The 17,130-nt window shown below is 54.7% G+C and overlaps 3 protein-coding genes across 3 annotated transcripts; 2 read left to right on the forward strand and 1 right to left on the reverse strand.

The window, feature by feature from the left end:
* Positions 1 to 1,286: 1,286 nt before the first annotated feature.
* On the forward strand, positions 1,287 to 4,960 carry HER10_EVM0005219 (uncharacterized protein). The gene is made up of 2 exons (XM_035474841.1): positions 1,287 to 2,522; positions 2,725 to 4,960. The coding sequence occupies exons 1-2, from the start codon at positions 2,466 to 2,468 to the stop codon at positions 4,375 to 4,377; spliced, it is 1,710 nt and encodes a 569-aa protein (XP_035325904.1). The 5' UTR covers positions 1,287 to 2,465; the 3' UTR covers positions 4,378 to 4,960.
* A 1,287-nt stretch (positions 4,961 to 6,247) lies between these two features.
* HER10_EVM0000642 (uncharacterized protein) lies at positions 6,248 to 9,213 on the forward strand. The gene has a single exon (XM_035470414.1). It carries the CDS (start codon positions 6,578 to 6,580, stop codon positions 9,107 to 9,109), a length of 2,532 nt encoding a protein of 843 aa, XP_035325848.1. The 5' UTR covers positions 6,248 to 6,577; the 3' UTR covers positions 9,110 to 9,213.
* A 174-nt stretch (positions 9,214 to 9,387) lies between these two features.
* HER10_EVM0001891 (WD domain-containing protein) lies at positions 9,388 to 13,305 on the reverse strand. The gene is made up of 3 exons (XM_035482874.1): positions 12,653 to 13,305; positions 9,897 to 12,533; positions 9,388 to 9,842 (listed from the first exon to the last, which is right to left on the reverse strand). Exons 1-3 carry the CDS (start codon positions 13,007 to 13,009, stop codon positions 9,735 to 9,737), a joined length of 3,102 nt encoding a protein of 1,033 aa, XP_035325864.1. The 5' UTR covers positions 13,010 to 13,305; the 3' UTR covers positions 9,388 to 9,734.
* Between the last annotated feature and the right edge of the window lie 3,825 nt (positions 13,306 to 17,130).

The following is a 17,130-nucleotide window of genomic DNA, read 5'->3' on the forward strand; positions in this document are numbered from 1 at the left end:
CGCAGGGCGGACACCTAGTACGGAGTGCTCTGTCAAAGACTCACATTTTTATGATCATGCCAATCAACCATGACGACGGACAGCGGCTAACGGCTCTCGGCCAAGCTGTCGGTGTTGGACAAACGACGTCAGGAACGTTGTGTCGGTGCTGGGTAGCAATACAGGAACATGAAATGGGAAGACTGGGGTCATTTGAAAGTGAAGCTGTACAACCTCATCGTGCGTGCGTCATGCAACAGCAAGCTGAAGCAGCAGCATCGTGGCAAGGAGAGACATCGAAAAGCAAGACTGGCGTGACTCGGGAACAAGTAGAGGAATGGTAAAACATTGTAATCGCGTGACTGAAGAGAGGCAGCATCGGAAGTTAGGATTTATCGGGGATTGATAATGAGCCATGCGATTTTGGGTGCGGGTAGCGGCCCTCACAGTTTACTTCAAGATTGTACGGTGCTTGACCGGTTGTTGGCTGCGATGCGGTGAGGAGGGCTGGAAAGCAGGAAGGGAGCTGGAAAGGCGGATGGAAAGGGGCCCACTTCCAGGCACGTTGTCCGCCCCTGGGCCCCAGGGGATAAAGGATCGGAAAGGCGGAAAGAAGCCGGAGAGTAGATGGGCAGGGACAAGGCCTGTGGTTGAGGTGAGACTGTGAGAGTGACTGAGTCTGAGTGAGGCGCGAGGTGAGAGCGTCAGCTCACTGATAACTCGTGAGAGACGAGACGAGACGAGGGAGAGAGGTGGGCCTGGCCGAGCTGGCAGTTTTTTCTCCCCGCTCCCCCTCCCACGCGTTATTGGTGTGAGAGGTTAAAAACTTCACGCTACCTATTCGTATGTACGGAGTAGACAGATCGAGAATCAGACTGGGAGGCTTGGGAGCGTTAAGTCACTAAGGTGGCTCCTCATCCGACCGGCCCCGTCTAGTCTCAGGCTCTCAGCTCCCAAAGTCACGAATCACCCTTTCCGTTTGGCCAGTTCCATCCCCATTCCATCCGTCTTGTCTCCTTTGGAATGGCCAGCTGCAAGTCGCGACCTGCAACGAGGCCCAAATGCACAAAAAGGCGCTCAGAGCTTCTTCCGGGGCCAATCGCCGGGGTGTCGCCTCACCCTGAGCGGCCTGGGCTGGCCTTGTGGCCCCTATGAAGACAGGGGAGGGGGTGGTGGTTATTTTCTGTCTCCCGGTTTTCAGGGAGTGTGACGAAGAAAGAAGACGTGGACTTGTCACCGTGACTGACTGTGACTGCGAATGCGACCGTGATGAGAAGCTGGGTAATCTATCCGTAGACATAGGCGCGAAAGGGGCAGATTTGCGCTCCCATCACTGGGCTCTCATTCATTAATTGGGTTTGGGCATTTGGCTTCTACCTCCTCGCTGGCTCACTTCCAATGTTTTCCCAAAGATTGGAAGCCAGTCATAGCGTGTAATTGTGAGCCGATGCTGTCCGCCGTTGTATTTCATGTCGAAAAGCCCCTCTCATCCCGCATCGTCCCCCGTTTCTCGATTTCTCTTGCGACCTTCCTCCCTCCCTCCCCGCTCTTTTCCTCTCATATCAGCCAACATATCGTGGCCTCGCAACCCATCTCACTACGCATCGCAAGGGAGAGAAAGAGAGAAGAAGAGAGAGACCGGGATATCCGTACAAACACATACCAAACGCTCACCTGCATCTCACACCGTCATATCGGAATCTCCCATACCGTTGACAGAAAACGACAGAACATCTCCATCCACGTCCCCTCTACAGATATCAGGCAAGAGAGAAACCTGCACGGTTCCCAGCCTCTGTATCCCCACATCGCTTTCGTCCGGCTGCCAGCCGTTGTTCGTCGTCCACTTTAACATCAACGGCTAAACCTCCCACGGACCGCGATCTTCTCAGTGCCACTGCCACGAGTGCCACAGCATCTCGGGGGGGTCTTTGAGTCTTGACCCGTTTCTGTGACTTTGTGGGGGCCGATTTGCAAACCCGTCCTCGGTGTCCTCCACCCCTTGTCACCCAAGTCGGTACTCGCTTCCGTTTGGAATTGTGACGGTGGAGTAGTGTTAGGGGCCTCCTTTCCTTCACCGCATCGTCAACAGCGAGGGACCCTGCCCCCAAAAGCGCCCAGAAGTGTCCCGAGTGCCCTTCAAGTGGCTCCCCGCGACAACGAACAAGACGGGATCACTTTGGCGGTGGACTGGGCTCCCTCTGAGACCAGCCTCCCCCTTCCTCTCAGAGTCCTGACGGAAACCTTCTTGGCCAAGCCAAGCCCGTCTCGTAGCACCCTGGAGCCTGTCGTCACTTAAAAGAAGGGAAAGCTTCAAAATCGACTAGTACCGCCCGCACCAACACCACCATACTAGGTCACCGCCTGTGTGTGTGTCTCTCACACACTCATCCTCTACCTTGACGCACTCACACACACTCTCACACACACATACACATCACTTGCTCGGTGAAAGACGCCGAGCAGGTGAACTGAGATATATCATCATGGCCCTCACGCAGACAGTCACTATCATCAATAATTCGGGCAAGATTATAAGTACCGTAAGTCTCTTTCTCTGGCTCACACCCGTTGCATTTCCCCCCACCGCCCCTCATCAGACTCCATGCCCACTCGATCCAGCCCTTGAATTCGGCCGTCAGCACTGCGCGCAACAACATTCGACATGCAAACAATGCATACGCACTACAACTCTCAGCCGAGCGATGAAGCCCAATAGCTGACGTATCATCTTCGCTTCTGCAGGGAAAACACCTGGCTGGTATCTTCAAAGAAGCCAAGGCTTCCTACCAGGAGAAAAAGGCGGCCATCAAGGCCGACCGGGAGGTTCTGAAGCGCGCCCAGACCTTTGATACTTCTCGCGATCTCCCTCCCGAAGCCTTCGATCGCCGCTACTCGCACGACGATGGCCGCTCCGTCGCCAGCTCTAGGAGAAGTCATCGATCGAGACGCTCCCAGTCAAGCCACCGCGATGTCGAGTACTATCCACGTTCGAGACCTGCTCTGACCGAGAACAACCTCAAGACACATTCCGAAGTCTCCAGCGTCACGCCATCAAGAGCGCCTCCCTCCGCATACCGTGCTCCTTATGCCGAAACGGCTCCCCGCGACGTGGCTTTGAGCCGCCCGACCTTGCCGCATTACACCACAGCCCCGTCTTGCAGCGACAGTCTCGCAGACTCGGCAACAATCCGTGGCTCCATGGTTCCCCGTACCATGTCCGCGCCTGTTATACCCAAGGGTCGCAAAGAGAAGGAAATCGATATGGACCTCGCATACGGCAACATTCCTCCCGATCTGAAGGATCGCACTGATCTGGATCCCCTTACCAAGGAGAAGGAGGCTAAGACACTCATCTCCAGGGTCGAGGGACTGCTCGACGAAGCCAAGTGCGCACACCACTCCGCCACCGCTACCATCGCCCATCTGCAAGGAAATCCCGATGCCGCCGCCGCTGTCGCCTTGACGCTAGCGGAATTGTCCACGCTCTTGAAACAGATGTCGCCTGCCTTCTTATCTGTGATCAAGGGAGGCTCGCCGGCCGTTTTTGCGCTTTTGGCATCGCCTCAATTCCTCATTGCCGCCGGTGCAAGTATCGGCCTCACGGTGGTCATGTTCGGCGGGTGGAAGATTGTGAAGCAGATAAAGGACGCCCAGGCCCAGAAACAGGCAGCTATCGCCAACGCAATGGCCTTCGAGGCACAACCCGCACCGCAGGCCATCGAGTATGCACAACACGATCAGTACGACCAGTACGACCAGTATGACCCCTACCAGCAGCCACGGGAGGGGAGCGTACGGGAAGGGAGCGTCCGCGAGGGGAGTGTTGCCTACGACGAGGCATATGTTCTCGACCCTCGACTTGACGAGGAGCTTAGCTCCATCGAGAGTTGGCGCCGCGGGATTGCCCCTGCAGGCGATGATGAGAGTGTTGATATGGAGCTCATCAGCCCTGAGGCCGCGCGTTCGATGCTTGGAGACGACACCCGTACTGAGCGGAGTTTCCGGACACAACGCAGTTCCAAGACGCACCGCAGCTCGAGGACGGAGAGGACCGAGAGGTCGGAGAGGTCGCACCACTCATCCAGGTCGCACCGCAGCACCCGCGAGTCCGAGGTGCCCGAACGCAAGAGCAGTGTTGCAAGGTCCGAGGCTGCGAGATCTGAAAGAGACGCCGAGAGTGTCGCCAGCAGCCACCGAAGTCACCGCAGCTCTGCTTCCAAGCGCAGTACACGCGCGCCGACACTAGCAATTGAGGACGGCAGTCGCCAGAAGGAAGATGAGGCTATCGAAGCGGTTCTCCGACCCAAGAAAAACAACATGCTCAAGTCCCTGTTCAAGAAGAAGGAGAAGGAACACAGAGATAGAGATGAAAGGGTGTCTGCTCTGGTGTTCTAGGATGTGACCACGAAGAAGACGTTACAGATGAGGACAACGAAGATAGGATGTGACCACGAAGAAGACGTTACAGATGAGGACAACGAAGAATGGAAATGATGCATATGGCTTGGGCGGTTTCCCAGCCTGGACGGAGTTGGGATTATAATTGGTACGCATAAAGGAGGACGTGGCTTGGAATCGGCCCTCACTTTGCATTGTTGTCGGGAATACATTATTCATTCAAGAGGAAAACATACTGACAATTATTGTTACATCATCTTTGAGCGATAAAAACTTTTCTATTTCGGAACAGTAGATAGTATCGCAATTTACACGCAAGAAACATGTTTTCTGTACTCGCATCTCTATCGCAATGGGCAGGCTAGGTGCAGGGGACGGCGTTGTAAAAAGCGAACGATGGCAGTCGCAGCAGGTGATTGTCGGTCAGCAAATTGAAGATGCTCAATCGATCTGGTCTCCGCTAATCTAGTGGGAGAGGCATGGCATACTTTTGACGCTGCCGCAGTTGTGGCCGGGAGCAGCGAAGAGGCGTAGGGCTGAACCGGAGATGGACGAGATCGGAAAACAAAGTCAGACGGCCAAAAGCAAGTTTGTTCTTCAGCTGAACGGTGCCAGGCTCACCAGCGAATGGCGGCACTTAAGTTACAGGAGGACTAGAAAAGCCAAAAAAGACAACGGTCTCTTCCGGGTACGAGATGGCACATTGAAGATGCATGTCAGCTTTATGTTGTCAGTCCCCTTGGCCAACAGAACGCCGCCCTTGGGTATCGCAGCGGCGGCACACAATTCTTGGGGTTCCCACATCGCACAGCCGTTGCCCCCTTTGCGCCGGTCACTCATGTCGTTCGTTCTTCACCCAACCCCGGTGGCGGGCGGGCCTTTGCTACCTATCACTTCCCATGCTGCATTTGGCTGTAGCCTATCCACAAGGTGACCATGAACCGTATACTTGGGTGGCCAGGACATGGAAGTTGGCAAGAGATCTTGCTTCATGATCGGATGACTACCTTTAGTTCATCGACACTGAGACTTTTTCACGACGTCTGAAATTCTCGGCCCTTGAATTCGAGAGCATTCCTCTCTTACTTCGCTTGATACTCTCCACGAGGAGGCATCCTTCAATAGCTCAGTATCCGTTGGTGTGGGAAAGGACGCAGACTCAGTCACAGCCCCCAAACTCTCATTTTCCGTCATCTCACCTCATCATCAACCCTGCAGGTTGCGTTGGAACTACCACAACTTACGTCCCATCTCTCATCTCACTGTCATCCTTTTCGGCCCCACGAGGCGGTGTCACCCATGGAAAACTCTTTGGATCCTCCCGATGAGAAGGGGAATGCAACCTCAGCTGTGTCTAGATGATGACGGAGCACCTCGTCCCACCTCATCAAACAAAGCCATCCACGGATGCGAGTGCGATCAAAGGCAGCAGCATATGGTCAAGCCCAGATGTCAGAATATGAAGGGACCAACAAGGCTCCCGGGTTTCTCTCGAGGCATATCCCGGCCGCCACATGCAGCCATCACCAATCACACACATCATTTACCCCCAATGTTGGTCGGGAACGCCAGTCCTGCGCCATCACCTCGAGCTGAGCCAACTTGGCTGCAGTGGCCAGCCCCGAAGTAGCGACCAGGTAAGGTCTTCGTAAAGTCAAGTGCAGCTCGACGCAGGTCGCATCGTCCCTCCCCTTGTTCGTTATTCGTACGTCCGGAGATGGAGGGCGGGAGGAGCCACATGCATCCATCACCTCCGGCAAGTGTTGGTAGCTGTGTTTCCCCAAGCCTTACGAGACAACATGCAAGCTGTCTTATCAGTTGTCTTTCTTCTATTGCTTTCCCTCAATTCGTACTTCCCCTCTCACTCCATTGTTCTTCAAAGATTTTGTTCTTCAGCACCGGTGCCCTCCCTCCTCGTTGGATGCCGCTTGCCCAGAACACTTCAAATAATAATCCACACAACTTAACCTTTCAGCCCAACAAGTTGCTGAGATTCAGAGGATCCAACTTCTGCAATCTTTCACATTGACCTCGCTGAAGAATTCAATCATCAAATGTGCCTAGGGCGACCACCCAATAGCCAAGACTCTGTGCCACGCCGAGTAACGTCACTATCTGGTTGTCGCATTCCCTCAAACCACCACCAACACCACATCATCTTCTATCCCTGGGCCTCATCCGCCTGGGTTGACCAGCCATGATGGAGGGCAAACCCGGCGACGAAGGGCTAGGCCTGCGGGAAAGGGACATCCAAGATCGAAACGATATTCAGATGACGCCGTCGGCTGAGTGGCATCCCACTCGCCAATTTGCTCGGAAGCCGATCAACGGGCCACAGACGCCGACAACGCCGGCACCCATCGGCAGCCCGTACGGGCCTTTCGGAAGAAGCCCGCCGACGCCTTCCGCCAAATCACCACAACCGTCCTTTTCCGAACGAGCTGCCGGCGCCGCAGCGTACTTCCCGGCACCGGCGAGCGGGAACAATGCGTCTTCTCAGCGACCGAGGCCGGCGCCATTGCAAATGGATGGGCACGAGTATTCAAACTATTCTGCCTCTTACTCCAGCCTAAGCACGCCGTATACGGGCGGACTTTCTACTGGAGGGCTTCCACCAAAACGACATAGAAGCGTTCGAGTCGATTCTCAGTCCTCGGCGACCGGTCTACTCTCACCACCGTGGCATGGTCCTCCGCCTAACCGACCACAGTCAATGTACTATCCCCCGGAGCAAATTCGGCTTTTCAACAAGTACTGGCATCCGTCATGGAATATGTATTTTTTCCTCTTCGCCGGGATCGCATTTGCCCTCGGCCACCATTTTTTCTATGCCGGCCTTGACGGAACAGAGGCCAACGGCCAGATTCGCATGCTCCGCTACGGCGCTGCATTGTCTTTCCTCAGCAAGGCAAGTCTTGGATCGGCTGTGATCCTAGCCTTCCGACAAAGAGTATGGATGACGGTCCGCCGAAAGATGCTTACCCTCGCTGCCGTGGATTCGCTCTTTGCCGCGGCGGAAGACATGACTGCCATTTTCAACATTGAAGTCTTCCGCCAAGCTAGGATCGCCATGATCTTGGCCATCTATGTGTGGTGTACCCCTCTCGTCGTGGTTCTCACCTCAGACACTCTAACTGCTCAACCTGCGACGACACGCCAGACCACGACGTGCCCGTCCATTCGCACTCTCAACTTTGCACAGGAAGAAACCAATGACTTTCGTACAGGAACGAAGATTAACAACCTTTTTGAGCTTTCCACTTCTCTATGGAACACAACTACCTTGAATCAGTCCAGCGAAGACTTCTTTGACTATTGGATCGGAACGAGCTGGCAATTCGAGGAGATATCTACTTCAGCAATTCTGGGCAAGAAACCGCTCTCGCGGACGAATGCAAGTCTTGATGTTTGCGGCATGGGCTGGAACTGTTCATTCACCATTCAGTTCAAGGGCCCCGGATACAAGTGCGAAGAGCTTGCCAACGGCGTCGGGTCGACACCGAAGAAGCTCAACGGCGCCGAGGTGCCCTTCAACATGAGCATGCTTGCCCCGGTGGGCAATCATACCTACATTGCTCATGCCACCGCTGGCGAGTACCAGAATCCTCAGATGAACGACACTGGCCCTGCAGGTGTCATCAACACGCCACCGCCATATCCGCAAAACCTCGGCGCTCTCCGTGTGGAGCCGGTGCTCTGGTTCGGCATCGCTGAGGTCGACGAGCCATCCGAGCCCCAGCCGATGAACCCCGCCTTGCCCGAATGGCAAACGGCTTACACCCCAAAGGTGTTTGGCTGCGAGCATCGAGAGACGGAGTATGAGGTCGACTTCAACTACACGGGTCTCACTCAAAAGACCACTGTCCGAAAGCGAACGTTCTTCGACCGCATCGTCGATACCCGCTACCTCCCCGGCGTCGACGCTCAAGATGGAACAGCGGACAACACCACAGGCACTCCGGAGTCGAACTACATCTTCCCGCAGGACGTGGCTCGTTACCGTAGAACAATGGCATATCACTCCATAGGCTACCAATTCCGCCAATACATCAACGGAACAATCTTTCAACCCAACACCGACGCCAACACCAAAATCCTGCAGACGCGCATCCTCGACCAGCACAACTACCTCGTCGTCAAGGACTTTATGTTCCAGGTCCAGAGCCTCTACGAAGACATCCTCATCTCCATGTTCTCTCAGCCACGCCTCCTCGCCGTCGTCTGGGCCAACGACACGAGCGAGAAGACGGGCACCCGTCTCGGTGACAACCACACCTACCCCTGCACCCGCGAGCGAACCGACCTACGCTACAAGTACCACGCCCGCGACCTCTGGGCCGTCTACTCCGTCGCTATCCTACTCGCCATTGTTGGCGTGGCCTTTGGTCTTGCCGCCGTCCGCGAAGAGGGCCTCGTCCGCAATACGCGCTTCAGCAGCATCGTCGCGGCGACCCGCGGCCCGGGTCTCGAGAAGCTCCCGTGGGCAACGACGCCCAACAGCGACCATCGGCCCGTCGCAGGCGCCAAGGTCGGCTACGGCCTCGTACCCAAGGATCCGCACGCGGGAGGCGTCGAGACGTACGGTTTCGGGCTGGAGGGAGACGTCAAGCAACCGCAGAGGGAGCGTGAGCAGCGTGACGACTCGGGGCGGACGCCATCGAGGTTGGGTAGTCCCTTTCAAAGGGGCCCATTCAATCGGAGGTGGTCTAGATTGAGTGGTCAACCATAAGATCGAGTGCTTCTTTTACTATCTAGATATCCAGGCTGTACCGTAAGCGTAGTCCATGCTTTATTTAGCCTTTGTTTTTACTACTTCATGCTTCTTTGCTGCTGGAAATACAACAATGAATAACTCTATTCAGTCTTTGTAATGAGCAATGCGACAGAACAAGAGACGGACAGATGCACGGGAAAGAAGGGCTACAGCACAGGCTAGAGAGCCCCTCACAGTTGTCATTCTGGGTCAAGTGTAGCATTGAGAGAGCTCATAATCACAATGTATAAACTGTCTACTGCAAGAAAAAGACGCGAACCACTATGTGATAATTGATGTACCATAAACCGTTTCATTTCGTGCGGCTTTTGCCTGATATCTACATTATCCCATACAACGAAGTGGTATATGCGCTCTGCGCGGCCCAGGAATCATGCAAACGCCCGCCTTTTTTGTTTTCAAGCCCCGCCTGTGGCTGTTAAAACGCCGAGAATGTGAGGGTAGAAGAAGCCCATCCAACACCGCCCTACCAATGTCATTATGCCATCATGCGGTTTCCCCCTGGTGGATGCTGTTTTGCCCGTCGTAATATGCTTGTTCGTGAAAACTCCTGTTGTCCTATCTTGATATTCCTTCGTCATTATAAGTCTTCAGCCAGAAGAGCGCGGACTTCTGGTTCGTTGAGGAGCTTGCGTTCGCCAAGCTCGGAGAGAGGTTTGCCATCACGGACAGCGCCAAAGTCGAGAATCTGTCATGTGTTGGTTAGCAAATTGTCTGATGAATCTCCAGAGGAGAAACTTACCTCGACATAGGTCAAGCTGTCTCGCTGAACAGCTGCAACACAACGCCTCTGGTCGAACTTGACCTGCCAAACACCGCTCAGGTCGGTCAAGAGATCTTGAACACACTCGCCAGTACGAATGTCCCACATCTTGACCGTCTTCTCGCTTCCAGAAATGACCTTTCGGCCATCGTGCTGGAAACATGTAATTGCGCCAGTATGGGCTGTGAGCACATTCTTACATTTGCCATTCTCTGGGTCCCAGATGCGTAGGGTGCTGTCGGCAGCAGCTGATACGAGTCTTTCGTCGCGTAAGTCGAGCAATCCGACGAGTAAGCTGTGGCCTTCTAGAGTGTGGAGACAAGCACCGGTATTCAGGTCCCAAATCTTCACCAGAGAGTCCATGGATCCTGAGATACAACGGTTACGTTCGTGATCGAGTACGACGCTGTAGACCTTCTGGGAGTGACCATGCAGAACGTGCAGAGACTCGCCAGTGCTGATCCGCCAGACGCGAACAGTACTGTCGTAGCTACCACTGACGAGGGTATCACCGTGTGCAGAAATGGCACGCACAGAATGCGTGTGTCCAGAAAGCGTTCGGATGAAGTACGGACAGTCAGCATCATTGGCTGGAGGGCCAGTCTGGATGTATCTGCGAGAGCCAACCTCAGGCAGGCGCCAGACACGAAGCTGACTGTCACGGGACCCCGTAATGATGAGTGGCTTTGGCGGCATCATGATGGGTTTTCCATCGTGCCCCTTCCCGTTCTCAGTAGGCATGAGGATCTGCAGGCATCGAACGGTACTAGTGTGTCCATAGAAGACCTGTGTGCAAAGACCCTTCTCAATATCCCAGACACGAACAGATCGATCGGTAGATCCAGAGACGAGCATGTTTCCTTCGTATTGCAAGGCCCAGACGCCGCCTTCGTGGCCTTCGAGCTTCTTTCGCAGCTTTCCGGTATTGGTATCGTAGACATGGATCAAGGTATCGTCGCTACCGGTGATGATTTTGTCTTCGTCGAATTGCAGGCATGTTATGACATGGCGGGGGTGGGCAGCAAAAGCAACGTGTCCAGGTTTGACCTTGCCGCTCGTCCAACTTTGCCGAATCATGTAATGGCGTCGGTAAAGGGACTTGAATAGATGCAACTTCTGGAGTCCCGGGATGCTGGTCTTGGGATTGGGCACAGCAGCGGCCGCCGCGTTGGCTGCCGAAAGTGGTCCCTCGGACTTGTGTTGCTTCACCTCGGACTGTATCGCATCCAGCCGGGCTACATCTTGGCCGCTAGCTCTACGCTTCGATCTATCGGCGCTAGATAAGTTGAGAGCCCTCTTTCGCTTGGAACTGCGAAGCCTGCTCGTCGCATCAGCCTTGACTACGGATTTGGTGAGTTCGATATCGGCCGAGTCCAGTCTGCTCAGAGGTCGCAAGTCAACCTCGGCCCCAGTGACTCCAACGGGATCTTGCCAACCCCAGCCCTGGATAATGGCCTTGTCCAGTTCACCCGGAGGCAGTGTGAAACCATCGCGATCGAACAACTCCTTCCACCCAGTTTCGTTCGTGTCCACGATGTTTCGCCAATGCTTGGAGACCTGCGCAGCTCGACACAAGTCGCGGTGATCGAGAAACGACAAGACGTGGAAGCTCAACTCGAGAGGGAGCTGTTTGAAGAAGTCGCACTTCAGCGCAGGGGTGACAACATCGGCTACAAGACGAAGTGTTTTTCTCGGGCATCGGCGGAGAAGGTTATACATTAAAAAGCTCTTCATCTCATTGGGCATGGCGTCGAATCTTTCCATCATGTTGCGGGTGTCAAGCATGGCGGTGTGGGCGTCGAGGTCGTCCGCTTGGAAGGAGCTGTCATCCACAACGATGGACATGTCGGAGGCGTAGCCGCCCTCCTCGGTCGTCTGTGATTCATGCAACCAGGCCTGGTCGCGGAAGCTGACATTTCGTCGGGCAACAGCACTGCTCTGGGGTGACTCTCCATCTTCGTCATCTGAGTCTCTCGAATTGAGTTGAGCGGCTGCCAGGGTAGGCGAAAGTCTCGGACTAGGTAGGCTTGCATCCTGTGCAGCCACGGCATCGATGGAGGGTCTGTGGCCAACGGCTCTAAGAGATTGTTGGAGCGACTCGTCGGTATCAACAAACGGCTCGGGGTCAGCGTCGGTGATGGGCGGAGTGGCAACGTTACTGCTGAAGACAGTGAGTGCATCGCTTCCGATGGGGCTGGCCGCTTCCTGCAAGTTTGTTTGACTCGGTCCCGACTCTGGGGGAGTATGACTGGAGCGGTGAGCGTGAAGGCCTCGGGGTCGCGTCACACGCTCTGAGCTTGCACCAGCGACTTCGGAGGTATCTGGAGTGGCCAGGTAGCCGGACGGTCTGCCCCTCGTAAGTTGGCGTCGAAGGCGTTGCGAAGCGTCCTCGGGTATGGAGAGCCCAGTCGGTCTGGGGTTCCTGGAGGGTCTCGAAGGTAGTACTGGCGACGCGTTGTAGGACGGCGATGCTTCGCGGGGATTCGACCGACGAGACTTTCTTTGGCTGGCATCTGAGGGCGACTTTGATGTGCGTCTTGGGGACTCTTGACTCGACTCGTCATCTTTCAGGAGGCCTGCAGGTTGCCTTTCGGCTGCAATCGGTGCTTTGCGCTGCTGAGGTAGACAAGGTCAGCAAATGAGATGGATGGCGAGGAAAGGAGAATGAGAAAGAAGGAAGGCAAAGAAAAAAAAAAAAAAAAATAGACGAAGTGGGAAGTCGTGAGGGTGCTTACTGTTTTGGCAGTGAAAGGGTTGTCGACGGTGCCATCGGACGAGGAGCCAGAGACACTGAAAGAGAAGTTCGCGAGTTCGGGGGGTAGAGGCTTCGAGGCGAGAGGATACTCCTTGGAGTCGAGTTCATGGAGAGGACGAACTTCGCGCAGGTAGACGGGTGGAAAGGTCCGCTTGGTGGTGGTGGTAGTAGTTGTGGTTGTGGTTTCTATGCACTCAGAGACGGCCAACTGGAGGCTTGTCGAGTCGGATCCGTGAATAGAGTTATTGCCTTCGTCGACAGAGAAGGAGACGGTCTGGCTGGAGCGAGGCCGCCTCACCTCCGTGGTATTGATCTGAGGACCGGGCGAGGGCGTCATATTGCCTCTCGCGTGGTATGCGGTCTAGTTCGAAGTCTCGACTGCTGCAAGGTGCGATGTGAGGCGGAGGGTAATTGTCGTGAGAGTGTCGGAAAAGAGAGGGGAGGTGTCGAAGAGGAGAGGAAATGTAAGGTTTGGGATCGGAATCGGGTGTGAGCGAGGGTTGGGGATTTCGAAGGTGGCGGGCGGGATTACGGTCGCAGGTCGCAGGTTGCAGGCACGGCTTACGGGTGCGGGTACTGTGGATGTGGAGGTGGAGTTTTTTGGTGGCAGCACCGTGGACAACCAAGGCGGGAGGGGAGGGTGAACCGCGAGGGTGTGAGGGCGGGCAGGAGCCTTAGGAACTTTAGGTACGTACGGATAGGGTGTCGCGGGCCACGGCGGAAAGAGCGACTCGCGTTGGTGATGCGGTGCGGTCCTTCTCGGTTTTGGGGGGCAATGAAGGTAATGGAAGGTAGGTACCTCAGTACCGCGGAGGAGAAACAGCACGGGGAGGTTCGTTCCAGGTTTTCACTGCCTGCCCCCAGGTGGATGGGCACCCCTGAGGAAAGAGTACCTGGCGGGAAGGTACTTGTAAGTTCGCCTACAAAGCACTGAATCCAAGGTACCGCTCTCCGTATCTGCTCGAAGTAGGTACCTTACCTAACCTTGGGAGGCCTTGAGTAAAGCAATAAGGTACCCAATTAGTAGTTGCACGGCACAACAGAAGGCCGCTGCTCACACCGCAACGGACCAGAATGGAAGCGCAGAAGCAATGCCGCAGTGGAAGGAAAGACGCGGGCGATACAAGGCAATCCGAAAAAGCAGGCGTCGGTCAATAACACTGTGAGACGACTGTCGGCGGCCGGACGTCAGGGAAGCTAGGTACTTAGATCTGTGGGTAATATATCGAGGAAAGGTTCTCCCACCGCCAAGTTACCTCGGGAGCGGTAAATGGTGACATGCAGGAATGAAGAAGGGTTTTCTCAATTGTTAGCCCAGCAAAATGCCGGGCATGGAAGAATGTCGAGTAGGTACCAAAGACGTAACCTGGAAGGATTTTGGTAGAGAATGGAAGGTTTCCAAACTGCGGGGAACAAAGTTGGCTTCCAGCATCGAGATAGTGAAAGCGGCGAGGGAGAACAAGAGAGTAGAAAGCGTCTTCGCCTCTCTTACTTTCTTGCTTGGATCAGGTCAGGCTTGGGTCCAGGCTTGTTTGCGTCTTTGTCATAATTCGAGGTAGATGATATCAAAGCACCCCCTCCTCTCCTTTGAGACTTGAGCGTAACGCTGGGTGGGCGACAGATTATCGAGGCAATGAGAGCATAGAACAAGGGTCCAATGTTGGGCATCTCGACTGAACGAGAACAGACTCGATTGATTCATTAATACCTACCCGGCACGAGCAGGCTAGGTAGGTGCCGTCCGGATCTCGAGTCTCGACTCTTGGGCATGGAAAGTGGATCAGGCAAGCGGACAACGCTCAAGCGACGAGATGAGATGAGATGGCGGAATGGCAGCAAGGAAAAGAAATAAAAACAGAATCTTTTTTTCGTTGCGGGTTTGTGGTCCGCTCGCCGCTCGCATCAAAGTACCTATCCTTAGATATGTAGTAAGAGAGAGGTATCTTGAGGTGGACAGCTGGCGGAAAGGGTACTTTGCTTCAATCGTTCCTTGCTTCCAGGCTTGCCAGGCTCCTCCTCTAGTGGCCTCCACTCACTCAGGACGACGAGCGTCACTGGGCCACTTGGCCGGTGTGTTGGTTCGGGAGCGGCCACAGCGAGCAACCCAGGGTTTCATACCTGCCTGACCTTGTCCAGCCAAAACCACCAGCCAACACTGAAAAAGGGGCATGTCCTTTCTTTGACATGGCCTTGCTGTCTCTGCTCTGCTTTGCTTGTTTCTTCGAGGTTATGTTGGCCTCGAATGTTTAGATTACCAGCCCTGGATTACTTCCGTCCTCCATTTGGTCTTAACACAGCAGATGTCCACGCCTAGGGTACGCAGTATTACTTCGTACCTGTCCCGTGGCAAAGTGGGGAAGCAGCACGTGCGCTCCAGGTCTGGTCAAGGTGAGGGAAAGTGGGATTCTGGAGCCCGTGCTTTCTTTCCAGATTCGCTCCATGGTCGACCTGAGCGACTTCCTAAGGCAAGTGTAGGTACCTAGCTACCTTAAGCCTTGCTGCCTCGGTCACCTGACTCTGAGCCAGTGAGTGACTGCAACCCCTTCTGATTCCATCCAGCGGGGCCCCCTTTCTCTGTTAGTTGTAGAGGTATTCGACCCGGTGTTTCAAGCGGACAAGGTACTCACCATCGCAACAGATTGTTTTGTCATCCACCTTACCTTACTTTATGCATCTACGAATTGACGATATGTTCGGAGTGATGGAAGGCAGTCAGGTAAGGTAAGTAAGGTAGGTAGACAGATATTGCTTCTGCTTGTGGAACGAGTCGCCTTAGAGGCATGAAGCTAGGCAGGTTGATATCCATAGGTAACTTCGCAAGCAGCTTCGTTGCTCTTGTTGGTCCTGAATCTTGGCTGTTGCTGCGCCCATGGCTTGTCTACCAATGTTGTTGCGCTTACATACATATGCAGCTGTCGTCTTTGTCTCTGTCTATTCTCGGACATGTCTCTCACCTCAGGTTCCTTGTTTGTACGCCATCGGCAGAATGGCTGGAATTCCACTGTCTTGGTTCTCGACTCCTTTTGCCGCCTTTGAGACGAGGTCAGCCAGCAAGAGACCTCCGAGCATACAATGATCAATCTCCATTCCAACAAACACCAGACCAAGGCCCTCTGCCGCTGTCAGTCCTCAGTCGTCACTGTGAATTGTTCCCCTTGTTAGGTATGGCCGTTGCCGGCCGAACTCAGGACCATGTCAAACCCAACCCCTCGGTCCGCTGGCGGCTGGCCCTTGTTCCCCTTCCCTTCCCTGCACTGCACTCTCCATGGCCCCCAGTCACATTCTCGCAGTCACGGCCACGGGACCAGGTTCCCCAGTGACATTCACGCCGGGCTCGTCCAATTCTCGCGTCAACTTGGGCAGTAGGTTGCACATTCGCCTACCGTACTCCGTACTCCGTACCCAAAGTTCTAAACTGCTTCGCCTGCCCATCATCCGCTGATCTCACGCCAAGAGGGGGCCATGGATAGGCTGGTCGCGTCTACCTGATTAGTACTCACGCACCCTCTGGTAATACAGACTGTGTAAACGCGTTATCCGTCGCCCGTGAAGCAGTGTCTCGTCTCATACCGCCCTCCCACACCGCGATTCTGTTTCGAGAATGCAATTGTTGGACCCCCAACCCCGAAAAGTGCTTCCAGCGCGCAGCACTCCTCGCCAGAGTCACCACCCTATAGACGCATTTTTTTTCTCTTAATCAGGGGACCAACGCCCAAGACATTCCGTTGCAAAGCCGCTGACACACACGCCTCGAGAACGGAGAGAAGAGAGACGCCAGCAGCAAGCCACTTACGAACCGACAGAGCCATTGTCTAAGCCATGTCTGCCAACCATGGATGAAATAACCGGCAAACACCACACTCGTTCGCGAGGCTCGTTGGCTCGTACCCAGCCCTGGAAGCCGCCGCACAGATGCGTCTTGTGCACTGCGAGGCATTGGACGACATCACACTAACCGGCGTCTAAAGAGACCAACAACCATGGTGAGCTGCGGCCTGCATCAAACTACTGGCCTCATCCGTCTGCTTCCGTCTTGATCATGCATCGATAAAGTCAAATGCCCTTCCCCGCGCGTCCTTCTCACATTGAGTGAGTGCAGCACCTCACCTTCGGCGTGCGTGCGCGCGCCCAGGGAAGCCGAAGCATCGCATGTAACATTGCTTTCCAACGTGAAGGAATTGAATACGCAACACGTCGATGAAGTCGTTCTGGCGGACTACAGGTTCCACTACGTGACATCAAGAGCCCCTACAGTGTCAAGGCGCTGTGCTGTGTTATTAGCATTCGAATCAATCTTAAGTCTCCATACACATCACATACACTCATCCCACGTATCTCTCGGCTGGTATTTTGAGCCAAAGGACAACAAACAGTCCTCCAAGCACTTCACGATCCGGCAGCATGGCCAGCTAGGTAGGTATCGTCTTCCCACAGCCTCGGTGAACCATGCTCCTTTGC

This window comes from Colletotrichum scovillei (assembly GCF_011075155.1).
Source record: "Colletotrichum scovillei strain TJNH1 chromosome Unknown Contig00013, whole genome shotgun sequence".
Lineage (NCBI taxonomy): Eukaryota > Fungi > Ascomycota > Sordariomycetes > Glomerellales > Glomerellaceae > Colletotrichum > Colletotrichum scovillei.

Excerpts from the sequence above, each read along its gene's own strand:
- HER10_EVM0005219 (XM_035474841.1), top strand. The coding sequence starts at position 2,466 with ATGGCCCTCACGCAGACAGTCACTATCATCAATAATTCGGGCAAGATT. Across the intron at positions 2,523-2,724 it reads CGGGCAAGATTATAAGTACC|GGAAAACACCTGGCTGGTAT; the intron begins GTAAGTCTCTTT and ends TCGCTTCTGCAG.
- HER10_EVM0000642 (XM_035470414.1), top strand. The coding sequence starts at position 6,578 with ATGATGGAGGGCAAACCCGGCGACGAAGGGCTAGGCCTGCGGGAAAGG.
- HER10_EVM0001891 (XM_035482874.1), bottom strand. The coding sequence starts at position 13,009 with ATGACGCCCTCGCCCGGTCCTCAGATCAATACCACGGAGGTGAGGCGG. Across the intron at positions 12,534-12,652 it reads ACCCTTTCACTGCCAAAACA|CAGCGCAAAGCACCGATTGC; the intron begins GTAAGCACCCTC and ends TGTCTACCTCAG. Across the intron at positions 9,843-9,896 it reads ACAGCTTGACCTATGTCGAG|ATTCTCGACTTTGGCGCTGT; the intron begins GTAAGTTTCTCC and ends AACACATGACAG.